The following is a 25,333-nucleotide window of genomic DNA, read 5'->3' on the forward strand; positions in this document are numbered from 1 at the left end:
TACTGAGGTTGATCACGACATTCTGTTGCTTTTTTCTGTTCAGAGATAAACACTCCCAAAAGGGAAAAAGGCAAGCGAAAAGGGGGATGAGAAGCAGTTATGGGTTTGAGAATAGAGGTTCTTGGCCAAAAGCCTTGTTGTTTTTTCCTCATGAGTAGTTGTCATTGGAGAATTACTTTGAAATCTCCTGTTAGTTTTTAAAGATAATTGAATTTAGTAGAAAGTAAATGTGGTGTTGTGCAAAACAGATGAGTTGTTGGTGCTAGATCAAAAGTTAGCATTAGAAAATACAAAAATATTTTAGCTATGTCTAAATTGTCAAGTGAATTCCTGTACACAGTTGGGTGGAATTTATTTCTGAAGCAAAAATCTTAGGCGTGCCTTTTGACAAGGTTGCAAAACAGGCAATAAATTTTGATTTATTATAGAACGCTTTACCAGATAAGAAAACAGATGAACTGTACTGCAAATATATCAACTGTCATTTAACCAAAGTGGTCTTGAACCCTATTTGATAGACCTTGGTCCATGTAGTGGTTTGGATTTTGTTTTCCCCCAGAGGCTAAGAGAGTGGTAGCCCCCAAGGGGTGGAAACCCCTGGAAGTTTTGAAATTCTGTCCAATGGGCACTCCTGCAAAAATGTAAACATACCACAACCAGACCGGAAGAGAAGAGTTGTAGTTTGGTTGTTGGAAGAGGTAGCCATGTTGTAGAGCCACGAGGAAGGGGCTCTGAGCTCCTCAGGGCCTCTGGGCCCCCCCCCCAGCCCCAGTTGGGGGGTACAGGGACGTGGAACAGTGTTAAGCTGGACTATGTATCTGTAGCTATGAACTGGGGAATGGTTCTTCAATGTGAGCAGAGACAGCAGCAGCAGACGCAGCATCCAGAGACTCTGGTTAAGAACCAGGACAGATAAGAACTGAACCGGAGAAGCAGCAGAAGCCAGCAGCTGAGTTCTACAGAGTTCTTGGGGGTAAGAACTGATACCAGACCCCCCAAAACTCCTTTGAGACCTCCGAGAAGGAGGAATAGATGTACTCCTATTTGAGAGGAGCCCTGGAGTACATGCAGCAGCGGAGAGAGAGAGGAGCTGAGAAGCTCGGTCGTCCTGAGAGCTGAGCCAGGACGGAGTGGGAGGTTGGCCTTGAGGGCCCTCCCTTGCTGCAAGCTACAAAGAAGCTCGCAGCCTGAGACAGGGCACAGAGGCCCTGCAAGGAGCTTGAGTCTCCTGGAGATACCAGACCGTCACGAAGACCCCCCTGTGTCTTCGTGATATGACGCGGTGAAACGACCTTGTCTGGGGTTACGAAGCCCACGGAAGACCCCTTTGCCTGCCTCAAGGGGGCCGAGGGAGCTTGGATACCTCCCTCGTGAGTGCTGGCAGAGATCCAGCTATCAGCTGCGTGCATGAGATGAGGAGAACCTGCTGCCTTAGAAGATGCTGCTGCTTAGTGACTGGAGGGGATCTGTCCTTCTTTCCCTCCTGGACTTTTATTTGGAGGGGAGAAGAGATCTGATCCATTGTAAATACTATATGTCATGGTAGAGATAGTTGTGATCGTGTCTATAATGTGTTATAGTATTTATTTGTACAGTCACTGTAATATATTCCCTTTCCCCCATTCTGAGTCTGGTTGTGTTTTGTCTGGAAAAACCCATCTCACATTGGGTTGAGATGTGGGAGGGGGAATGGAGCTAGGGAATTAGGATTTTGGGGCTATCTCAAACCATGACAGTCCACTACCTCTGCTCCTTTTTTTCCTGGTGCATGGGTTTCTCTATTACTCATTTCCTTTAAGGTAGGCCAAAAGTTGTGAAATATTGGCATTCCTCTTGATTAAATCACACCTTCAAAGTTATTTACTGATAGGGTGATAATGAAGAAAAATATTTACAGTACTGCCATCTAAGGAGAATGAGCTGATAACAAGTGCAATTTCCTGACAGTCTTATTTTGTTCTGCATATTGACAAAGCAAAGAGCTTTATAAAGGAGTAAAGACGCTGTCCAAAAAAAACTTGCTTGCATTTAGAGGCAGTGTTTCACACTGAGTTACTTTCTAAATATTTGACTAATTCTACTGCTGTTAGTTATTTCATGGAAGGAAGCAGCCACCTCTTTATAAACTGTGGCAAACAGTAAATGAGATGTGGTAGCGTGGCACAGCATTTGTGCCAGTACCAAACACCTACAACAGCATTTTGTACTAGTTAGTGCAATCCATACTAAATGCACCATTGGGATTTTTGGATTCATGGCTATGTGCCACGTAATCTTGTGTTAAAACAATGTTACCACAGGGATGTGTGGCAAACCATTGCAAAACCAGCCAAGTTCTTCTGGATAATCTGTGGGATGTTCATGTAAACCGTCATACCTAATGCAACGATAGTTTAATGTAAAAGTGTTCTCTGTTACTCTTCTTATTGTGATGTAAAAATACTTCACAAAGTGTAGTAATATCTAATAAGAATACTATGAACTTGTGTTGCATCAGAAGTTCTGGCATTTTTAAGATAACAGGTATGGGAAGGATAAGACTCAGCTGACTTACACTGAATTTTCATTGCAATGCAGGAGTACTTTTGAGAGACCATTCATGTAAAACTTCTGTCTTAAGCAGCTGTGCATACTTAGGTTCATATTTCAGATTAGACAGCTAGTGTTAGAACTTCTCCATGGAAATACCATCTCTGATGTGTTGTTGTTGTAGAATATATAAGAAAATCTGTGTTAATTTTTGAAAAGGACTACAAGTTCAAGAGTCCTTCAGAAAATGAAGATTTTGCAGTACATTGGATCCGTATGGTGTTTATGTTCATTTTTTTCTGGAGAAGATTATTCTTTTTCCAAGTAGAAGACAAACCTTCAGATTAGCTCATCTGATAACAATTGATACCTCGTAAATAAAGATCTTGATCTGTCTGTATAAACTCAGTCCATATTTAATGTATCACAACATCTTCACTCATTCAGCTGCAGTAAAACAGATTTTCCTATATTCTACAGCACCAGGGTGCCAGAGGCAGTATTTTCATGGCAGAGTCCTAACTGTCAGTGGGTATTAGTGTGTTGCAGGTTTACTGGGAGAATTTGTTCTAGTTGATTAAGCTTTTTGTGAAAACATGGTTGATGCAAAGTTGTGGTATGTTTGCAGGCCTGATATGATGTGTGACTTCATGTTGTCACAGCATCAGCATGGTCATGACTGTGAGCGAATCTGAGGAAAGGATATAGTGCAAGGCTGCAGTGGCTAGAAAATTGAGTTCTCCATTGTCCTTAGTTGAGGACAATGCTGGTGCAGTTGGTGGTGTTTGGAGAGCCAAGAGGGACCAATCAGTAGATTAGCATTTCAGGACAAACTGAGTCAGTCTTTTTATTTCTGGATCTTGAATTTTTTGCTTCTAGTGGGAGTTTAGATGCCTATATTTCAATGTCTTCATTTTTACCTGAATTTTTTATGTAATAACTAATCAGACTGATATGAGCTGTGCATCAGTGTCAGATCTAAAATCTAGGATTCAGAGTCAAAGAATAAGATTTAAGCTTGTCTAAGTGGTGAAGCTCCATATGGGAAGTGAGGATTGACATGTTATACAGGGAGCCATTGATACTGCTGGGAACTGAATTCAATCCTCTTGAATTGCTAATGTGCTAACAAAGAAATTGTTTTCTCTCTCTTTCTGCATTTACTGTTTTTTCAGTGCAGATATGTTGTTGCATAAATCCTCCAAACACATTAGAGAACTCTGCAAGCTGGGGTATGCAGGACAGAGATGACCCTTTGCCTAGTGCTAGATGGAAGGTAAAGTGAAGCTAAGCCAAAGAGGCAACATGATGGTTTAAGGTCATTATATGAATCTCTTCTGAATTTTAGAAAATTTTAAAAAATAAGCCGTTTCTAGCCAAAGCTTCTTAGTCATCGTTGTTTATTCATTTCTTAAAGTGGTATTATGAGGGAAGAAAAATAATGTTTCTGTTAAGGGATTTGCAGACACAAGCAACGATAAACATCGATTGCTGAAAATTTCTGCTTGTAACCATTCCATACTGTGAATTTTTCATCTTCAACTATCCTTCATCACCCAAATAGCATTCCTATCACAATCCTATGAAAGTCTTCAAATTAACATATTGTATACATATGAGCTTTCACTTTCCCTTAAGTGTCCAAATACAACATTAAAATTGATGTTCTGTACCTCAGACAATTGTTGGTAAATAGATAAGCTGAATAAGAGTTTTTTTGTTTCTCCTTTTGTCCTCAGGAATAACACGTTAAAACTGATAGCTTAGTTATGCAGGCTATGTGATGCAACACTGGTGATCTTCATGGGATTGGTTTATCTAAAAATAAATTTGGCAGTAAATAGTTTTTTATCTAGAAATATGTCCGAAATTCCTGTAATCTTGATAATGTGCATTTATGTCTGGACATAAGCTTTGTTGCGAAATCCAAATAAGCACTAATGCATTTTTATAGTGATTGCATCACAAGGTACTATGTAACAGTATCAGAGATGGGATTCTTGAGGGGAAATGGAGTCTTGCTCACCACAGTATTCAAACCAGGCTGCTTTTTTGGTGTATTAACCACTGGCCACTCACCAACTTATTTGTTTGCTCCCATTTCTCAGAAAAATTTATTAGATTGAGAAAAATAGCAGACGATAAATAGCTGCAAGAGGAGCTGCCCTGAGAGCAGAAGTGTTAAGCGAGAGCTGCCTTCCAGCATCATAGCCCCTGCAGCTGCACCAGCAAGGAGCCGTCCATGATCTGGTGGGAGAGCAGGGGAAAGGATTGAGCAGTGGTGTGTTCAGTGGAAAGGAAACCATGGAGAAAAATCATTTAAGAAGAAGCATGTTTTAGCATATCATTGCACAGGGGAAAGATGTCCTTTTTCTTTCTCCAGTTCCATTTCCATGCCTTCAATGATGTTTTGAGACAGTGCTGAAGGTACCTGAGATACATTCCATATACAGTCAAATAGGAGAATACATTTTTGATCCTTAAAATTATACTGACACTCTATTAATTGCATTCGTATTTTTGTGGTTATGTCTGTGTGAGACCACAGTAAGGTTACAATAAGCTTGTTGCTTTGTTGTGACTGATTCCTATTTTTCCCTTTGTGGCATTGCTGACTGGCAGAAGAGTGATGCAGAATCAGAGTTATCTCGATTGACTGCAGTGCGTACTGATTAGGTAAAAACTTTGGCAAAATGTTCTGTTTTGAAAGTACATTAGTAGCTATTTTGCTTTCTGAAAAACAGTTGTCAATGAGAAGATATATTACAGCTTCTCAGTGAATGAAAGCCATTTTTAAGAAATCACCCCAAAAATAATACTGATAGTAAAACTGATCAGGCTTCAGCAGAGTTGAGAGCAAGAGGCAAGTGGTCTCACTGCACATCTTGAAGGATTTAGTTATTTAAAGTGTGAAAGTTATTGGTTATTTAATGGCATCTGAATGGAAAACAGGTTCCTTGAAACAAATGAAAATGTGTTGTGCACATACAGAATACTTGTAGTGCAAGTAATGGAAAGATCTGGTTATTAATAACAGGAGTCTGCTTGTTGTATAAACATCATCTGCCTTAGAATTTCAGAAGTCTTGCAACAGTTTCTGCCTTAGTGAAGTATTTCAGTTTTGTGACATGCAACTATAATATTTAAAATACCTAGCAGAGAAGTGACTTTTATAATACATATGGGCAAATTTCAAGAGCTCATACAATCATTCTTGGTCTCTGAATATTTTTCCTATTTGTAAAGATGTTTTTATTTTTGTAGAACTCCACACACCATTTCAACTACTTTTATAACATATTGTCAACATATCACAGAAAATATCTCTGGGATTTGTTCTGCCATGGGTTCTAAATACTTTTTGACAGATTACTTCAGTTGTTTTTTTTAATAAATTCAGTGGAACTTAATCAGTTCTGAAACATCCTGCTTAGCTGACAATTAAGTCTTAACAGATGTAGCGTGAAAATCAGACTCAGTGGATTTTTTTCACTCTTAAATATATTTTAATTTCTTGCAACATATATTCTTAACACAGACAGCTATTGGTTTGTACCTAAGAAGTACAATCTGTTTTTAAAATTCCTTGGTTTGCATTCAGATATTTAAGAACTGATGAGGATCTGGCAGAGCCGTGGTGGAGGATAGCAGGTGCCAGGAGTGCAGGTCAGGTTCCTGCCAAAATGTAGCATGAGTTCTAGCCTCACATTTCCAGTTGTTTGTAACTCTTTTGGTAGCAAGGATTCTGTGCTTTTCCTTAGGCTAATGCTGAATTTTTATTATATTAGTCATATGATTTATTGTTTTTTGAGTAATCTTGATATAGGCTATTTTTTCCTCTGCTTGTTCTCATAAGAAATGTTACAAATGTCTAAGAACCATGGAGTATCAATCACTTTCCTTCTAGGCAATAGCAACAGGCAAGGTGTGCAGCCTGCTTTGGTAGGTGAGAGGAGCTGTCCTTACTTGCCAAACAGCTGGGGTCTCCAGGGGCACCTTTGAGAAGTTCCATTGCTCCCTGTTTGGAAAACACTGGCATCGATTCCCTAAGGGAGAAACTAGCCAGGTTATGCTCTGTTTTTCACTCCACAGCCTTGCACCTGCAGTAGGTTATAGCACAGATCGTGCTCAGTAGCCTTTCTCATTTGCTGTGAAACAAAAGCAAATACTGAGTTCAAAGACTTTTTTCCATGTGTAAAACACACGGATTCCTCTTGTAGAGCCACCTGCTTATATGGCACTGCCCTCCCTTGGGCTTACCAGCTTCATTATTGCGGAGGAGAATACAGATGAGAACCAACTGTTAGTAATCAAATCAATCTTCCAGTGTTGTCTGGTCCATCAGAGAGCTTGAGTCCTCACACCACCATTCATAATGCTGGCAAGCACCTGGTCATTCTGCTGGCTGCGTCTTTTATTAAATATCTTTCCTCTCAGACCTGGAAAAGGCTGAAAGTGTAAGGATTTTTCAGACATAGCTAAGGGAAGATGCAGCATATTCCAACAAATCCTGCCTTGGTTCTTACCAGACAAAAAGCAGTTCAACTTTTCTACTAGATCCAAATGCATCCTACTTGGCCATTCTTGGTTTTTCTAGCTGCTTTTTTCAGCTGATCAGTATACATAAAATGCCAGTGTCCAGGGACTTTGTTCACCAAGAGCTACGACCTTACCTGGCTTAATAAAAATTTAAAAATGGGCTTCTTGCATGGAATTTAAATAGAACACATTGCCAAGGCAGCTACCTTTTGTTGTTGTTTAGTTTGTTGCAGTTGTTTTTCAGAAGAGCTAATGTTTGAAGTCTTCAAAATGATACAGCTCTTTTTCCCAGGCGTCAGCCCTCTTTTCAAGTCTTGAATGTGTGTCCTTTGTGCCAATACCTCTAATACTACTGGAATGACTGAGACAGTAAAATCTTACTGCTGCATTGGTATTGGCAAGTGCTTAGTAAGCTAGGTATCCCACCAGAGAAACTACCAGTTCCACAAAACAGAAGACTTTTCTCTTTTTTTGTTCCTTTCCAAATGTTTTTTCTTTCATTTTTGTTTCTCCTGGGGAAGGGGTGCGCATATGTGTGTCTGTCACCCACACCCTGACGATAGCAATTATTTCTTCTCTGTGGATTTGTTGGTGTAGAGAATGTGAGAGCTTACTTCTGTTTCACTGTCAATGTCTTGGGAGAAAATACAAGACCTAATGCTCAAAAATTTCATCTGCTTCTCTGGCTTTCTTCAAGTTGGCTAAAGAGAAACGTTTTTTGTGATGTGTATAGTGGTAAAGGCAGTCTGCTGCTGAAAAGGTAAGAGGGGCTTTTAAACCAGTATGGTCATTTTAAAAGTACAGTGGGCAACATAAATGACTCTACACTTTCACTAGAAGAAAGCTGTCTATTGTTTGCTTTTCATTGCACCAACTCTGAGAATTGTAAAAAGCCTACTTAAAATTTGATTCACGTTTCATTTCAATCTCTTTCCTCTGCGGCTAAAATAAATGCTCATTTCAAGAGGACAATTGCTATTACTTATGTCCAGTATTGCTGTAAAAAGGAAAAAGGATATCTGCTTAGTCGTACCACTGTAAGAACACTTTTATTTATTGCCACAGCTCACCTAAGTTAACATGTAATATTTTGTAATATATTTTTATGGATTTGTATCCTCTGCTAGGGAGATACTTCACAGCTTAGGACTTGTCCTTAGCATTTCACGGTGTGTCAAAATTTATCATATATATTCTAAAAATCAGCTCCTATTTTAGCAGTTTACAAACTTAAAATATAGATCTCTTACACATTTTTTTCATACTCAATTTGAAGTCATTTTTAACCACTGCTTATATTGGAAAACAGTGACACAACATCTCTGCTGTTGCTTAAAAACTCTTCTGACATCAAACCTAAAATCGGTCACTGTCTGTTTAAACCCTCTTGCTCTCATGCTAACATTTCCCATTACCTAAAATAGTGGGGTTTTTTTCCTTTGGAACCTTAGTTCTGTGATACATTATGGGTAATTAATTTACCACTCAGCACTGGTCTTGTTAAGTTAAGCAAACCTGAGTTTATTTTTATCTTCTCTGACTGGGTGAGACCATCCATTCCACTACTGCATTTAGGTATCTTTATTCCATGCTTCCATGCTTTTCTGAGTCTGATTTCTCTTTGTAAAGCCGGCATCATTCCCTGGCTCGCAGCACAATCCGCTACCAATCACTGTGGCTAAGGGGTGGAACCAGGATTGAAGTCAGGAACTTCTTAAATTAATACTGTTGCTGAAACATCTGAATGTCAAACTGCAGCTTCAGTCAAGGAGAAAAATGGTACAAAGCAATGCTCACTAGAGCAAAATGCTGAAATGCATTTCTCCTGTGCTCCACTCGCAGTCACTACGTGCAGAACAACTTCTGGCACCACAGGTGCCTTGGTCTTCATTTGTACCTCCATGTGTCTGCCAGGCTAAGGGTACTGCGGTAAAGCAAATTATTTTCTGTGTTCTTAGGTGAGGACATTTTTTTACATACCCATGGTATTGTGATTAAAACAGAAAAAGAGAGATCTGGCAAAGAATGGCCTTTTAGAAGGTTATGTACAGCCAAGGGCCTGATGCCCCCAGGTAATGTACACCTTTGCAGGGATACAGGAAAAATTCTTCATTTTTTCAGTCCACTATTGCTCTTCAAGGAGCAGTTTTGTCAGAGAAACTGAGGATGGCAGAAAGTAGACAGCACAAGAACAGTTGGAGGCAGTGGACACAGAAGCACAGTATAACTGAAGGCTGCTACAAGTTAAATAAGACATTAGTGGGAATTTTGATGTGAAGAGTATTTATGCATTTGGATTTGCCTTCTCTGTTACATTTACTGAATAAATATTTCTGTTCTATTTCTGTCTTGACCTATTACAGTGTTTCCTCTGGTGCTTAAAAAGATCAGAATTCTTCAGAAAATTAGAATGTAAAATAAAAGCCAGGGTAAAGCCAAATGTCTTTCTTAGGTTTGCTTCATCAGATTATTTGAATTCAGGGGAGAAAGGTTTTTTTTCTAAGGAAATAAGACAATTCTAGAAAATAATAACTTACTTTTTTTGAAAGAAACTCTTGATCTTCTTTGTCTAGATTTTTTTTTTCTTTTCTGCCAGATTTTTTTCTTCATTATGTGAGGAGTTTGAAGTCAAAGGGTCAAGTGATGGCTTATCTTTTCTTCTCTTATTCAGTCTCCAGAGTTCACTCCTTAGAGTAAAGGAGGTGTTCTAGTTGGCACACAAGGCTTTCTTTTCTACCACTGTGGAAGGCTGATGGCTATCATATGTGTAATTTATTTTTAAATTTAGTATTAGCAGCATTTGTTTTTCTCTGAGTTACAAATTAACCAAACTCTTTTGGCCACTGCAATAAGGCATGATTAACATCTGTTTTTAAGCTCTTCTATGATTTCTCTTTGCTTTGGTTCTTGCCAGTCTTAAGACCCTGCTCCTCTCCCCGTTACCACCTTAACTAATGAATAAAGACAGTGTCTCAAATTAGTTTCATGTAACAGTCTTCATTCTGATGGTCTGAGAAATTAACCAAAACTAGATCTCTTCATTAAGCTTTTTGTGTGGCAAAAATAGGTTAAACCTTTCTTAGCTTAAAAAACAGGAGCATCCTGTTATCATTTACGTACCCTTGGAGCCCCTGCTGTAGGAAAACTTCCCAAACATCTGTTAATTGCTAGGTGGCAGATGTTAATGATGTATAAACAAGTCAGACTCAGCAGGGGCTGTTACTGGTTTGTTCAGAGCTTCTGTATGTGCTAATAACAGAATGAGCTAATCTTGGAAGTGGAAAGAAACTCCTGGCTCATTTAAAGATAAAAGTGAGAATGACGTGGACCATCAACTGAAGGAAAGCAAGTCAGCCGCTGAAAGGCACTCTGAATAAAAGAGAAGGAAGAAGGAATCAAAAACTAGAGTTTGGGATAATGCTTGAATCTGGAGAATTATGGAAAATTAAGTACGACTGTGCAGGATCAGTAAATGCCCAAAGCAGTAGACAAGAGTCTTCTGTAGGAAAATTCCCAAACATGGTTATTGGAATGTCCATATCTTCTCACGATGGCAATTGGAAAGAGTAATGTCATCACTGGGGTGTCATCTGCATTAAAATGGACTTCCTAAAATTTTCATGTAAGGTTGAATTTCAGAGCCTTATAAAGGGAAAAGGTTCCTTCTGGAAATTCTGACATAACAGTATTAGTTTAATTCAACTCTGAATAGCAATTCTCTTTATCCCTTCATCCTTGTAATCTCCAGGAATCTAAAATATCTGAAGTTAAGTGCTACAATACTGCATCTATGCCAAAAGTCTCTTCCCTTAAAATAGCACCTTTATTATTTTCTTCTTTTTTCTTTACTTTCTTACACTGATTCACTATCACTAATGGGAATTAGTTGCAATTATTAATATTCTGCTGAAAAAGAAAGTGATGCATTAGGTTCTGCTGGACTAGACATCTGATAATTCAGTTCATCCTTTTAATAAAACTAATTGCAAAATGGATATTTTTCCTTTTGTGAGTGTTTATTAACCCTTTTCTTTCAATGGACGATGCCAGCAGAGTTTGGGAAGGTGAAGAACAGATGGGTAATTTTATCAATTGCAAAAATACAAGATTTTGGAGTAAAACTATAGACTAATAGCAAGTGGATCCAAAACAACCTTGTGTACTTTTTTTTATATTTGTCATATGTTTTAGAAGTTCCACTTACCCACATTCAATGCATGGTAAATAATTTACTAAAACATTTCTAAATTTCTAGTTAGGAGAATTATTTCATCCTCTTTTTGTCCTCTAATACAAATGTATTTGTTATCTGCTGACAGCGGAAGTGAATAGGAGCTAGTGTTGTAACTAGCCCAGTCACCCCATGCAGTAATTGAACACCATCTAGTGGGTATTCACTTAATCCTTTAATTCCTAAACAGAAGTTATATTGGTTATAATTTACAAAATAATTGTTCTGTAAACTCAAAAACAATGCCCTCAGACAACTAGTCACTGTAAATTGCATGTCTAATGGGTCTTACCTTGTAGAAGAGAAGCAAAGTAAGGTTTTGGTGTTTATTGTGCTCTGGACAGCAAGACAAAATGTCCCAGGCCTTGAGCTTAAACACACAATTCTCATTAATTAAATTACCAACATAGAATTTTTTCCTTTCAGTAAAATACCCCAATTCACTGTTAAGTCCAGTACTTAGTGATCTCATATCTAGACAAATAAGGCAAAAATGCTGTCTTATCTTTCATAGGTTGTCAGTGAGAACTGAAACCAGAGTAAAGCCTTCAACTGCTTAAGAATGTTGTTGCCTTTGATATAAGCAAGGGAGGAAAATCCTAAAACTCCATACAAAACCTACCAACTATTGCATGTATTTGATGTTAATGTATGTTACAAAAGCACATAAACTGATATTTTCTTATTGGAAAGATTGTTTAGGTGACTGTATTAAATTAGAGAGATATCTTTTATTTATAACCCTTCAAAAACAAATGTCTGCAAATCCGAATGAACATGGTCTTGGGCAAGCTACCCTGACTAGCCTTGCTTTGAGCTTTTTCATGTTGTCATCATGAGAAGATAAGGACATTCTAATCACCGCAATAACCTCCAGAGCTCCATTCCAACTTTCCACTAATCTGTGAATGAGGTAATTTCCCTTAACCATGGGGTTGCCCCACTTCATGGGTCTTTCCACAAGCTTCTCTGAAACTCCTGAGACCATCTTTCACAGTCACCAAAAAGGTGCTGTTTGTGCTGTATTCGCTAGTGTTACCGCTGGGAAAGAAATAAGAGCAATAAGATGTTGGAAAGCATGTGTTTACTCTGAATTTGCATCAGAATTACATCTGACGCAAATTCTAGATGTTTGATGGAAGGACAAGGCACTAGGAGAATGAAACATCATTAGAATAGTGCAGCAATAGAAATCGGGCATCCTGCTGTTGAGATTTCCAGATTTCTCAATAGCAGTACAGAAGGACTTCAGCCACCTCTCTCTCTCCTTTTTTTTTTCTTCCAATGGTCAGACTAGGCATTGCTGGCATATGATGAATGAAAGTTTCCAAAACTAGTGTTTCTCGCACAATTCCATTGTACTTTTCCAATCAACTATCACCTCTTTGAACCCTTTTTGCCATCTTTCTAAGACTTTTTACTATATGTTGCTGTAGTGGAAGTAAATTAATCTTTTTAAAAAAATACAAAACATAACAAAAAAGAAAGCATTAATGATGGTGTAAATAATTTTGATATGTGATAGGGTGAAACAGGACAAAAAGCAAGCTACTATATAAACCACTTCTAAGTAGCTATTTATATTTACAACACTCTTGAGAACCGACTCAATTTATGTGAAATGTCAGTGCTCCTGGTTACTTACCCACTGCAGTAATTTAAATTGCCTAGATGCACTAATATGTCAGCTATTTACTGCTTGGACACAACTACTATAAATGTCCTATATCTGAAAAGAATTACAGTAATGGTGCTTTATTTTTCTTGCTGATACCACTAATAAATTCAATTTTTTCACAAAATATTTCCAGTTTTAATTTTTAAAATATATCAAAATATTAGATCTTGGGGGTTTTTTTCTGATCCCCTAGGAATAAGCAGTATCAACAGTATCCTGAAGTCTGTACTTGGATGAGAAAGTTTAAGAAGAAGCAAACAATTTCATAAACAAAGCAGTTGAAATAATATCACTAAGGTGACCTGCCTAGTGGATGAAAGGCTGTGGATGTTGTCTACCTGGACTTTAGTAAATCTTTTTTACACCACTTCCCTCAGCATTCTCCTGGAGAAACTGGCTGCTCATAGCTTGGATGGGTGCGCTGTTCACTGGGTAAAAATGTCTGTATGGCCTTGAAAGTGGTGGTGAATGGAGTTACATCCAGCTGGCAGCCAGTCACTAGTGGTGTTCCCCAGGGCTCAGTATTTGGGACAGTCCTGATTAGTATCTTTATTGATGATCTGGACATCGGGATTGAGTGCACCCTCCGTCAGTTTGCATATGACATCAAGTGGGGCAGGAATGTTGATCTTTTGGAAGACAGGAAGGCTCTGCAGAGGGATCTGGACAGGCTGGATCCATGGGCCAAGGCCAATTGTATGAGGTCCAATAGTGCTGGGTCCCACACTTGGGTCACAACAACCCCATGCAGTGCTACAGGCTCAGGGAAGAGTGGCTCGAAAGCTGCCCAGTGGAAAACGATCTGGTGTGCTGGTCAACAGTGGCTGAACATGATCCAGCAGTGTGCCCAGGTGGCCAAGAAAGCCAATGGCATCCTGGCCTATATCAGCAATAGTGTGGCCAGCAGTGTGGCCATGGCAGTGATTGTCCCCCCGTATTCGGCACTGGTGAGGCCACACTTCAAGTACTGTGTTCAGTTTTGGGCCCCTCACTTCAAGGAAGACATTGAGGTGATGGAGTGTGACCAGAGAAGGGCAACTAAGCTGGGAAAGGGTTTGGAGCGTAAGTCTTATGTGGAGCAGCTGAGGGAACTGGAGTTGTTTAGTCTAGAGAAAAGGAGGCTCAGGGGGGAATTTATCACTCTGTGCAGCTACCAAAAGGGGGCTGTAGTGAGGTGGAGGTTGGTCTTTTCTCCCATGTTACAAGTGACAGGACAAAAGGAAATGGCCTTAAGTTGCACCTGGGGAGGTCTAGATTGGACATTAGGAAAAAATTCTTCACTGAAAGAGTGGTCAGGCATTGGAACAAGCTACTCGGGGAAGTGGTGAAATCACCATCCCTGGAATTGTTCAAAAGGCACATGGATGTGGCACTTGGGGATATAGTTTAGTGGTGGGCTTGGCAGTGCTGTGTTAACGGTTGGACTTGACAATCTTAGAGGTCTTTTCCAGCCTTATTGATTCTATTGTCTTTTGAACCCAAATTATGGAATCTTAGAATCGTTTGGGTTAGAAAATATTTTTAAAATCATGAAGTCCAACCATTAACCTAATACTGCCAAGTTCACCACTAAACCATGTTCCTAAGCAACACATCTACATGTCTTTTAAATACCTACAGGGATGGTGACTCCAGCACTTCCCCGGACAGCCTGTTCTAATGCCTGACAACCCTTTCAGTGAAGAAATTTTTTCTAATATGCAATCTAAACCTCCCCTGGTGTAACTTAAGACCATTTTCCAAACTACAGTTTAGTATTAACACTATCTGTCGAATGTGTGAACGTGTATTTGTGTGCACATAAACTGATGAGGTAATGCATGAGCAAAAGTCTGTTGGGAGCAACAGGACAAAGTAATTGACTCATGTGATTATTTCTGGCATTGTTATCCGTAATTCTTGCATGTTGGAGCATTCATTACATATCAAAGAACAATAAACCATACAGTTGCTTCATATATTTTGACATAGTTTGAAATTATTTGTAGTTCCTGCTTAGGGGATAAATTGCATCAAAGCAAAAGTGTGAAAAAGGTGGTCCTCTCTGGCACATGCCCTCTTTTTCCTTATTCCAGGGTCAGTAAGGTAGCTTTATGCTAATGATAAATTCCCACACAGAGAATGAATTCCTCACCTGGCACCTCAATTATGTTTGCCAGCAAGAGCCCAATTTGCAATAAGCAATGCTTAATATTCTTGTGCTTAGTCCTTAACGGGTTTGGGGGAATTTTTTTGCATTTTGTAAGATGCATGTGAAAAGTAACAGTTTGTCATAACAGGGAAGATCTTCAGAATTCAAATTATAAAGGAATTAGCTGAATGAGACGATAGGAATAGTTGCTACAGTGGCAATGGTGGTTTTATATTGAGCACCTAAACTTAAATCAGGTTTTATACAGTGAGATAAGAATTTCTGACTCTGTTAAGATGTTGACCTTTTCTTTCTTCGTTTTGATTGTGGGAAGATTGATTTGCACACAATTTCATTCTGAATCCAAATTAATCTCTGCTTACAATTAAGATGCAGTTTTCTCAAGTTGTGTATGCTGTCAGATTTTTACCTGTGTCATTTCATTGTCGGTGTTCTTATCCTACTTTATTTGTTCTTCTGTGCTTATCTTTCCTAACCATAAAGCAGATTATAGAACCCTTAGGCCAGGGGCCTAAGGCCTGACTTCTAACACTGCCTGGTAAAAAAACTGAATTAAACCTCTAGTGCTATGAGGCTATCATAATAGTTTACCTTCATCTGTTGTTAGTACCTTAACCTAGCATGTGCTGCTACACTGTAGTATTTAAAAAACTAGTCTTTGTTAGCAACAGGAGATGATGACTTAAAGCAGAGGGATGCTACAGATACCTTAGCTTCTTTATTTTAGAGTAGGAGTCTTCTTGAAGGCATAGGCTAGATGAGACTGACTCAAACCTAATAATAGAAATTCTTTCTTGAGTTGAGGCTCTGCCTGCCTGCTGTGCAGATTCAGGAAATGCCATCTATCCCAAAAGTTTGAACTGCATAATGTTCTCTGTAAATTGGCAGGAATTGTTCTCCACCCTTCTGGTCTCAGAAACATGTATTATGAATACAGCTACTTCCAGGTAATCTTAATTGTCCTTTATAAGACTTGATTGCTCCAGTTATGCAGCCACTCTCCCTCTTAAACTGTAGTAAACTTTGCTCTTGTGTTTGATTAAGTTCTTACTAAAACAGAATACATGCCTTAGCATCGGGCTGATAGATAGGAGGTTGGAAAAAACAGATTACAGAAAGAACTAGTACAGAAAGCAGTATGAGTTATCTGGTTGCATGCAAAAGAACTCACTTGCTCAATTTAGATATATAAAAGCTGAATATCAGGTCAGAGCAGGTGATTGTATTATTTCTTTAAAGATAATGAAACAGGTAAGTCTAAGGCCTGGATCGGACACCTGGCTCAACCTGGAATAAATTGTCCTTCTGCTCTCCCTTGAGTATAAAGGGAGCCTGGGGTCATTAGTCAGAGTGAGGTTTGTAGACAGAGATCTTTTATTAGACCAATTGCTCTAAGCTGGAAAAATTAGACAAGCTTTTGGGCATATGAGCTCTTCTCCTCTGAAATAGGAGCAGCAGATTTCAAAGTTAATTATAAACCCTTTTCTGCGTATGTCCTTACAGCATCATAGTTACAGCAAAGCACCATAGAGATCACTAACTCAGATTTAGGCATCTACTTTTTAGACATCTAAATGAAGCCAGAGGAACCAAGCATGAGGTGCTTATTTGGGAGCTTGAGGACATGATTTCACATGACACATTCTTCCTCAGGGTGCTTCCTGCAGTCATGAGCTGTGCACCAGCCCAGAGGACAGGCAGCCTCTCCTGCTGGGGAAATGCTCATCTGCGATTGTGCTCTGTGCTTGGCTTCTTGCTGCTTGTGCGTTACACATGAAGTCTTAACTCACATCACATGCTCCTTGTGCAGCCAAAGGCTGCCATTACGCGCCTCTTAGACTTTTCCAGTCATTTGGAAGAAGTAACTTTCTGTATGCTGTATATCACTGCAGGACAAGTCTTGTGGTAAGGTTGGAAGCTTGAACACATTCTCAGCTTTTCCTTATCTGCAGTTTGGATATGTTATGAGAAAGAGAGCAGATCTAGGGTTATGTCACTTTCTCTCAATAATACGTAAGGTCAAATTGTTCCTCTGCTTTCCCTGCCATCCCCACAGACTCCTACCACAGTTCCAATGAGGACTGAGCTGCTCAAAAGCTTTGTAGTGGGCACCACAGCATCTGCTTTTACCCTGGTGCCTTTGCTTATTTCGGGAACTCCTTGCACTGCTGGTGACTCGGTGCTGCGGTCTCTTTAACAGGTTTTGAAAATTTGCTAATCATAATTTTTTAGTCTGTTTCAGTTTCCTAAAAGACTGTGTCATCCTTTGATGTTTTTTCCCTGCATCAGCATCCCACCCTTTTTACCCGGGGCTGCCTGACTCACTGAGAAACCTCCTGATATTGACTTGCTCTGATGCAACTGCTCTTCTGAAATGGAGATTTGCCAGCGCTGGCCTCGGCCCAGCACTGTGTATTTCTTGTTTCCTCAGAGGAATGATTGCTTTAAATAAAGAAGGACAGATGCAAAGCTTGTTTTGTAAAGCATATCAGAAGCTTCTATTACTGCAAATTGCCTTTTCCACTGGGCATACTTGAACTATAATTCAGGTGGTTCAATTCACTAATTCATGTGATTGAAATGACTTTTATCAATTATCTTTCAATGGAGCAATGCACTAGTTCAGTAAAAGCTTTCTAGCTGAAGTGGATTCTTAATTCATTTAAATTGCATGCTCATTTATTATTCATATACTAGTTTGCCAGGAGCTATCATAGCAATCTGACCACTTTGTTTGTCATGCTTTCAAAAAACCTTAATTTTTTTTGTTATCCTTGATTTATCTCTGATATCACCAATATTTCAAAAGGAGGCCTTAAAGAATTAATTACTAGCTTGAATTTTTGCCTTTTGTTGGTTTCATTAGCACTAAGTAGTTTATAAGTGCATAGAAGAGCTTTAAAGAATGAGAATGAAAATAAGGTGGGTAAAAAAAGGACACCTTGTTAATGTAAGGTACTTGTCCAGTATCATTAAAATTATCTGAGAGAGAGATGAGAATGAAATACAAGCTATTGAATTTCAATGATCTTGTATTTCAGGCTAATTTGAGCAAAAATTTTAATGGCATCTCCCCAAGGAAATCAACATACGCAATTCTTATCTCACCCAGCTCAGTGGTGCAGGATTCTTAGAGTTCAGCTTGCATGAAAGCTGGCAGCCAGTTAAAACGAAGAAATAAAAATTCTTGTTCCCATGGCAGGGAAGGCTGCAGGGTGGGCTCTGCTGTGAAGGCCACAGCTTGAGCTGCACACAGTGGGGTTGGTTTTAAAAATGCCCTGATCCTCAGATTACAACTGTGCTGAAATCCCATCCAGCTTAAAAGGTTCGTTTCACTCATCATTTTGCAGAATGAGAGTTTGTTTGAATTGTGAATATACTTAATGCTATTGTCATCATAATTTTTCATGAAAAAACAAATGGTTTTATACTACCCCAGTATGACCTTGAACTTGCCAAACTTCAGTAAAAGTAGCAACAATTGCCATCTAAAATTAAAAAGCTGGGAAGTCTTTTTGATTTTAGTTTTTGTTTGTTTGTCATTGTGTCTGTTTGAAATGAAGTTAAAAAGAGATCCTTGTCAAACCATCTCAGTGACTGCTGATAAAAGGGATAGGAGTTTGTTGTCCTCCTAGGAAAGCATACCTATTTTATACTGTTCTCATTTGAAGTTAAGGCTATGGAGAAAGGTTGATTCAAATTTTAATTTCTATATCACAAAAATAAAGGAATCTTGCAGACATGTAAAAATATGTTTTCTTGCAGGTGGTAGTAACTACTTTTGCTTTGGCACTTGATTATTGTTGTTGTAATTGTTGATCTTAGTGATTTTGTTCATTCTTTGAATCTAAATGTCTTTTGTCAGATCTAAGCCTTTCCTTAGCTGTACAGGTGTAAATAGGTGTTACTGAGTGCAAGTGGGTACTTGTTTAATTCAGCTATTTCCTAACATTAATCCTAACATTGATGTCAGGTCCATTCTACATCTTAGTGTAAAAGAAGATAGATGAGGGAAACGCTTCTATTGTAAGAAACGCATGTGACAAAATATCCAGGTTTGCCAAGGGCAAATTAAGGCTGACGGATACGCTCTTGGTGGTGTTTTCTTAATTACAGTTGTCAACTAACTTTCTTGACTAACAGCATAGAATTTGTGTGCTTTTAAGTAGACTTGGTATTCATTCAACTTAAAAAGCTAAAATGCCTTTTTGTTCATGAAAGGTGTGTCTGTACCTCATTGTTTCATAGATACGCTATAAATGGTGAAAATTAGGTGATGGCATCTGTAAAATATGTAGAGACCCTTGAAAATACTCAATGTCCTTTAAACCAGAATTCCATCATCATCATGGCAGTTCACGGGGGGGAAGGTTGTTTTTCTTCTCACTCACTCAAATTCAAAACAAAAGAATTCCAGGTTTCTTTTTTTGATACCAAGATGAGACTGTTACTGCTATAAACAAGTTTTCTAATATGTTGTTAATTCACCTATTAGTAAGGATCTATTAATGTCAAAGAATAAAACTATAGAAAATTGCATCATGCAGATCTTTTACTTAATAGATTAAATAGTTCTTAATAATTATATCTGTTGTCTGTATTCCTCAGAGAGATACTTAGATCCTGATGTATTTGTAGTCATGTGTAAGGAATGACAACACCAAGATTAAATTCATAGAAAGGAAGAGGCACTTTTGTCGTTCAGTGTACAAACTGGCTAAGAAAACTGTTAATGCCTTTGCGGTGCATCTTCTGCAAAGAGGAGTTAACCTTCTCCTAATTATTGTAGACAATGCCTTAAGAGACCTGATTCCTCAGAGGGCTGCACATTTGATATTAATAGAGCTTTCTGTGTTGGTGTTTGAAGACATCTCACTGTTAGGAAGTAAATAAATGGAGAGAATAATCACCAAGAGCTAAATTAGTATTCAAGGAATATAATGAGTGCTACAATAAAAGTAGCTGATGTTTTCAAATGAAAATTGAGATTTTGAGTCTTCACAGATGATTTTATTTGCTGACAGTACCAATAAAATATAACTGGATTCAATTCTTAGAAAATATTCAAATAATTATTGCTGGAAACTTATTCTACAGTTTAAATTATCGCACTATTATGAGATTGTATTCTAATACTTTAGACAAATGGGAATGTGAAAAATAATACTACTGTCCCAAGTGTCAGGGTGTTTTTTCCAAAAAATTCCTATCCTAGCAGTTCACATTCATGCTGACATCTGTATGCCGTTTTCATTTGAATAGGTTATTAAATATTTTGATTTTGAAGCCCATGTGAGAAGAGCAACATTAAAAGACTCCACATTTATTTCTCTGATGTATTTACTGCTTTGAAAAGTAGAAATGTCTTTGTTCATCTCTCAATCTGTCCCTTCCCATCCTGCCTTTTTTCCTCTCTTATTGTAGCAGCTGCCCCTTGTCCAGTCAGTCGTGGCAGGGACCAACTGACCCACCTGGTTCTACTTCTCACCACGTCCTGGGATGATATGACTGTCCTCTCTCTCTTCTGCCACTGAGCAAAGGCTTCCTTTCCTCCACTATTTCTTTCACCCATGCACTAGTAGCACAAGCACCTCTGTATTGTTGTTACTGTCTTTTCACTTCTGAAAGAGGTCAGTCGACATGTCAGCATCTGAAACGTCCTCTGGAGGTGACTGACTGGATGTAAGAGGACAGATGTTGATGGCTGCCACAGCCATTTGCGTGAGCTCTAGGCAGTTGCATTTGCGACTGCTGGCTGGTGAAAAGAGAGTCCATATGTCTACAACAGATTTTCCTTCCATTACTTAATTTTTATCAAGAAATGGTAAATCTCATTGAGAATATGTTCTTCCCCAGTAACCGGGTAGCTAAAGAGTTTCAGAGTTATTGTGCTGAATGCAACACAAAGAAGACAAGCACAAACTTACGAAATGTAGAGCCTCACAAATTTGGCCAAGTAGTGTCTCATCTGTAGCTCCCAGTGCTTTCTCCTTACCTTGCATCAATTATCCGTGCCTCTGCTGTTCCAGCTCACAGAGTTCAGCTTTGTCATCCTCCTGGATGCTGGGAAAAGGCTACTCCCTAGTACACTGCTGTGGTAGCAGGTGCCATCCCAGATGTGATGTTCTTGGGGTCACCAGGAGAATGAAATGAGTGGAGCTGCTCTTAACCAAATAAGGGTGTATGGCTGCCTTCAGTACAGACAGAAGTACAAAGAGCATATACAGTGAAAAACATTACAAGGTGGCTTTCCTTTTTTTTCTTTCAGATACTGTTTTTTGCAGACCTACAGCCTGATTCATTCCCTCCTGTAAGGCTGGTCACTCACTATCTGGGTCTCCCAGAGCCAAAGGAACTGCTGTAGTTTAGTTCCACATTGAAATGGGGCAACATTTCAAAGCTGAGATCTAAATAACTTAATTTACTAAATAACCATTCTTTAAAATGCTCTGCAGCAGTGAACGCTGTTAGATGTAACTGTGGTGTTACATCACACTGCTCAGGACTCAGCCTTACTGGATATAGTGATTGTTGCTTGTTCTCAGGCTCTGTTATTGATCTGACTTCTTTTGTCTCAAATGAGGCTAAGTAGAGGACTTTGTACATTGTTTGAGTTAGAGGGTATCTACCTATGTAGCTTTATATATGTGTGTGTATATGGGTGTAAATATATGTACAGGCAGTGCACGAAAATGTATTCATCCACAGTGACAGGTGGTACTGGCAACACCTGTTGCTGGGGTCACTCAACACTCCAGTATTAAACCCCTAATTTTAGTTGCTTATAACTTTTGTCAAAGTTAAACATTTGTGTTGAAATGTTATGTGCCAGGTGTCTGCCTTAGGCTGATTTGGGGGAGGGGGTGTGGGAAGAGGAATTTTTTAGCAAAACTGTTACTGCCGGTTCAAAGAGCAGAGGCCAGGGCACAGTGGTTTGCCTGTGCTGAAAAATGAGCTATTGCTGGTTGAGATGTTCCAGCAGCTTCCCTTGTCCAAAGCAGAAAGTTGCCAGTGGAGACCCCCTGCAGCTGGGCATGCCATTTGCCAGCAATATGGAAATTTGCTGTTTTACTAAGAATGCACCTTTGTCTGGCTAAATTATGGGCCTGTGAAAACGCTGGGTAAATCTTTGCTGACAGCTGCCCACCAGGCTGCCTCCATCATGTCCATTTCCAAAGAGCGGTGCTGTGCTGGTGACCCTTTGAATGCAAGGTGCCCGTGAAGCTGCAGAGTAGCCTCAGAGTCTGAGCGTGGAGCATGCCAGCCTGCTGCACATAGAGGCACCAGTCCACAGAGCAAATCCAAGCAGCTCAGCTTGTGCTTACACAGTGTGAATAAATAGGAGAGAATGGTTGGCTGGAATCCAGAGGAACTGGTGATGTAGGAAGAGAGTGATGGGCTGAGAGTGGTAAGAGTGAAGGACAACAGGGTTTTGAGAACTGTATAAGGAGAAATGCTGAGGAGGCAGATCAGTGTGACAGGGCAGATAGACAGAGAAAGGATGAAGCACAACTCCTGCTGGTCCATGACCACAGGATTTCTGTGATCCCTGCCTAACCAGCTGGAATGTTCCATTGATGATACATCCAGCTCTTCAAATGGTTGATTTACACAGGAATACAACCTATACTGCTGCAAGTGTCTCCCCTGTTTGAGTGTATAAACTTGACCTACTAGGAAACCCTTAGGAGTTTGCATGATTTTCATCTGATGTTCTTTCAGAAGGCGGAGTTGTTCAGTTTACTTCTCCTTAATAGAAACATCAACATTTTCGTACCTTTTTCTTTTTTTTTAGTATTTCTTAGCTTTCATGTGCACAACCTGCACTTCAAGGATTATTATGTGTGCATGCAAATTCCCAAATACTACAGTTGTTTCTTACTGTATAGTCTTGCTTTGAAATCTGTGCAACATTTGTAGCTCACAGTATGCAAAGTTACACTAGTAAGGCAGTCATAGACACTGAAGTGGGCTGTGGTTTCATCTAGGTTGAGAGAACATTTGAACAGACTGCTCGTATTGCTTTTGAATCTTGTCCTTTCACGATCATTATGGGAATTAGAAACAAACTGCCTGTTGCAAAATATTCTGTTTCATATTACTTAGCATTTTCCCATAAAAATCTGAAGAAATGCCACAGGACCTGATCAAAGTTTAAAGTCAGTTTGTTATTGAATGATGATGATTTTTTTTTTATTATAGGCAAAGCCTCAGCCAAGAAACTGACAAAAAAGGTAAGCAAAATGTTCCTTTCCTTCTTCAAAAGAACTTGCATTCTTTCTGTTACTGAAGTGATTAAGTCTCTTTCAAAACTGGCTTTATATTTTCTTGTTTGTGTCTTTGAAGGAGGTAGATGCTGCACTGCTGTATGTTGCCAAAGCTAAACCAGGGCCGACCTTTTTTAGAGACCTTGGTGATAAAGGTAATGAGCACTTTTGATACTGAAAAATACATGTTGCTTTTTATCTCATTATATGGTAAGAGTTGAAAGTATTTCATGGATTTGATTTCATCCACATCTAGCCAGTAGCTGCCTCCTTGGCAAATCTCTCAGTTATGCAAGAGAGTAAAGAGGCAGGGCTGGGAATTGAAAGCCTTCTGAGGTGCAGGAGACATGAAAGAAACTGAAAAGCCTGCTTAGAGAAGAGAAAGGGGCTGAAAAGGATAACTTCAGCACAAAATGGACTTCTAAGACTTGTTAATAAGCTGCTGTTTCACTATATAACTCGAATGCGTGGAAACTAAGAATAAAAATAAAATTTGTGTCTAATTATGTAAAGCAGCATCCCTGATTCCAACAGCAGTCGAACTTATTTCTTCCTCTTCAGGAGCTCTGTGACCTTTTGCAGCGCTGATGTGCTTTGATTTTTTTTTACCCGACGTTTCCACCTTATATTGGAAAACTCTGAGAGCGGGGATATTGTTTGTGTAAGAACAAGGAATTAAAGAACACCAAATAAACATGTCATTAGCATAAATTAATTGAAGGGAGAAAACAAACAAGAGGATCAAGGAAACCAAATAGATGAGTAATTAACCATTTCACCAGTAACAAAGACCAAAATCCCCAAACTAATGAGAAAGACTGACAGTGCCTATTCACAAACTTTCTGTATCATACAGTTCAGCCTGAATCCCTTATCCCATGGACATTTCTGGAAGCTGCCGTTGCACTGCTGCAGTTCCTTGGCAGGCATGAGCCACGCTCTCTCCATTCACAGCAGATCCCCAGACAGGGCTGGCAGCTTGTGCCAAGAGAGCAGCCCTCAATCTCAGTCTGCAGCATTTCACCTACCCTGCGGCCTCGTGGCCCCTTCTGCCTGCACTTCATTCCTTGCATCCTTGTGCAGATGTGGAGGGGGCTCAGCTGGATGCTTGTCAGAACTCTCCTGAAAGCCCCAGCATACCCTAGCAACCCTGAACCATCTCCAAACAAGCTGAACATTTTTTTCCTGTCCTAGGGAAGCTGGATTTTGCATTGAATTGATTCCCTGCCTTTTCAAATTACTAATCATCACATGCTTTCCCAGAATTAGGTTTAAAGTATTCCCAGTCTTTAATTCGTGGATATTTTCTCTATACACCTTCTTTTTTAGAGCCTTTCTGTTTCTCGTAATGGACACTGCAAATCCCCAGAGCACACCGCCTGTGAAAACTGGGAATCCACCAAGAGAAGTTGCAAACATAGCAAATCAGCACAGCCTCCTTTTGTTGCACCTCTCTCAGCTGAGTGCTTGGCACAAAGTGGGCTCAGTGATATGCTCAGCCGGGCGTCTTTTGCATTCTGGCCAAGATCTCCCTGTGCTGAGCACTGGGTGTCCGTCCGTATATTCTGTCCTTCAAAGGTCACGTAGGAGTTTGAGAAGATGCAGGAACATTCAGTGCAGTCATCCATATGTCCCCACAACACATAGAGTTTTTACAGGTTTTGATCATGGTGTCTTTTTAGTGACTTTGATGCTTTTGCTTTGAGATGCATTATTATCACAGTTTAAAAATTAAAACATTTATGCTTTTACAAATACCAGAATAATGAATCTACCCTGTCCCACTGTTTAGCTGAGGTTATTTTAACTACCTTCAAATTGTTATTTAAATGTCAAGGAGAGGGAAAACTGTCATTAGTCTAGTTTGTAAAACGTAATGCTAGGGAATTCTGCCTTCTAGTGGGCAATTTAAAAATTCATGTCATATTTTGTGGGGT

At 39.3% G+C, this 25,333-nt stretch overlaps 1 protein-coding gene across 2 annotated transcripts in view; it reads left to right on the top strand.

Moving 5' to 3' along the window:
- MICU2 (mitochondrial calcium uptake 2) overlaps positions 1–25,333 on the top strand; it is a 147,714-nt gene that overhangs the window by 81,344 nt on the left and 41,037 nt on the right. For both annotated transcript variants that reach the window (XM_032679527.1, XM_032679526.1), the window contains exons 3-4: positions 23,332–23,363; positions 23,476–23,551. In XM_032679527.1, coding sequence (XP_032535418.1) covers positions 23,332–23,363; positions 23,476–23,551 — 108 coding nt within the window. The remainder of the gene's footprint in view (positions 1–23,331; positions 23,364–23,475; positions 23,552–25,333) is intronic.

Source organism: Chiroxiphia lanceolata, chromosome 2, assembly GCF_009829145.1.
Source record: "Chiroxiphia lanceolata isolate bChiLan1 chromosome 2, bChiLan1.pri, whole genome shotgun sequence".
NCBI classification, from domain to species: domain Eukaryota; kingdom Metazoa; phylum Chordata; class Aves; order Passeriformes; family Pipridae; genus Chiroxiphia; species Chiroxiphia lanceolata.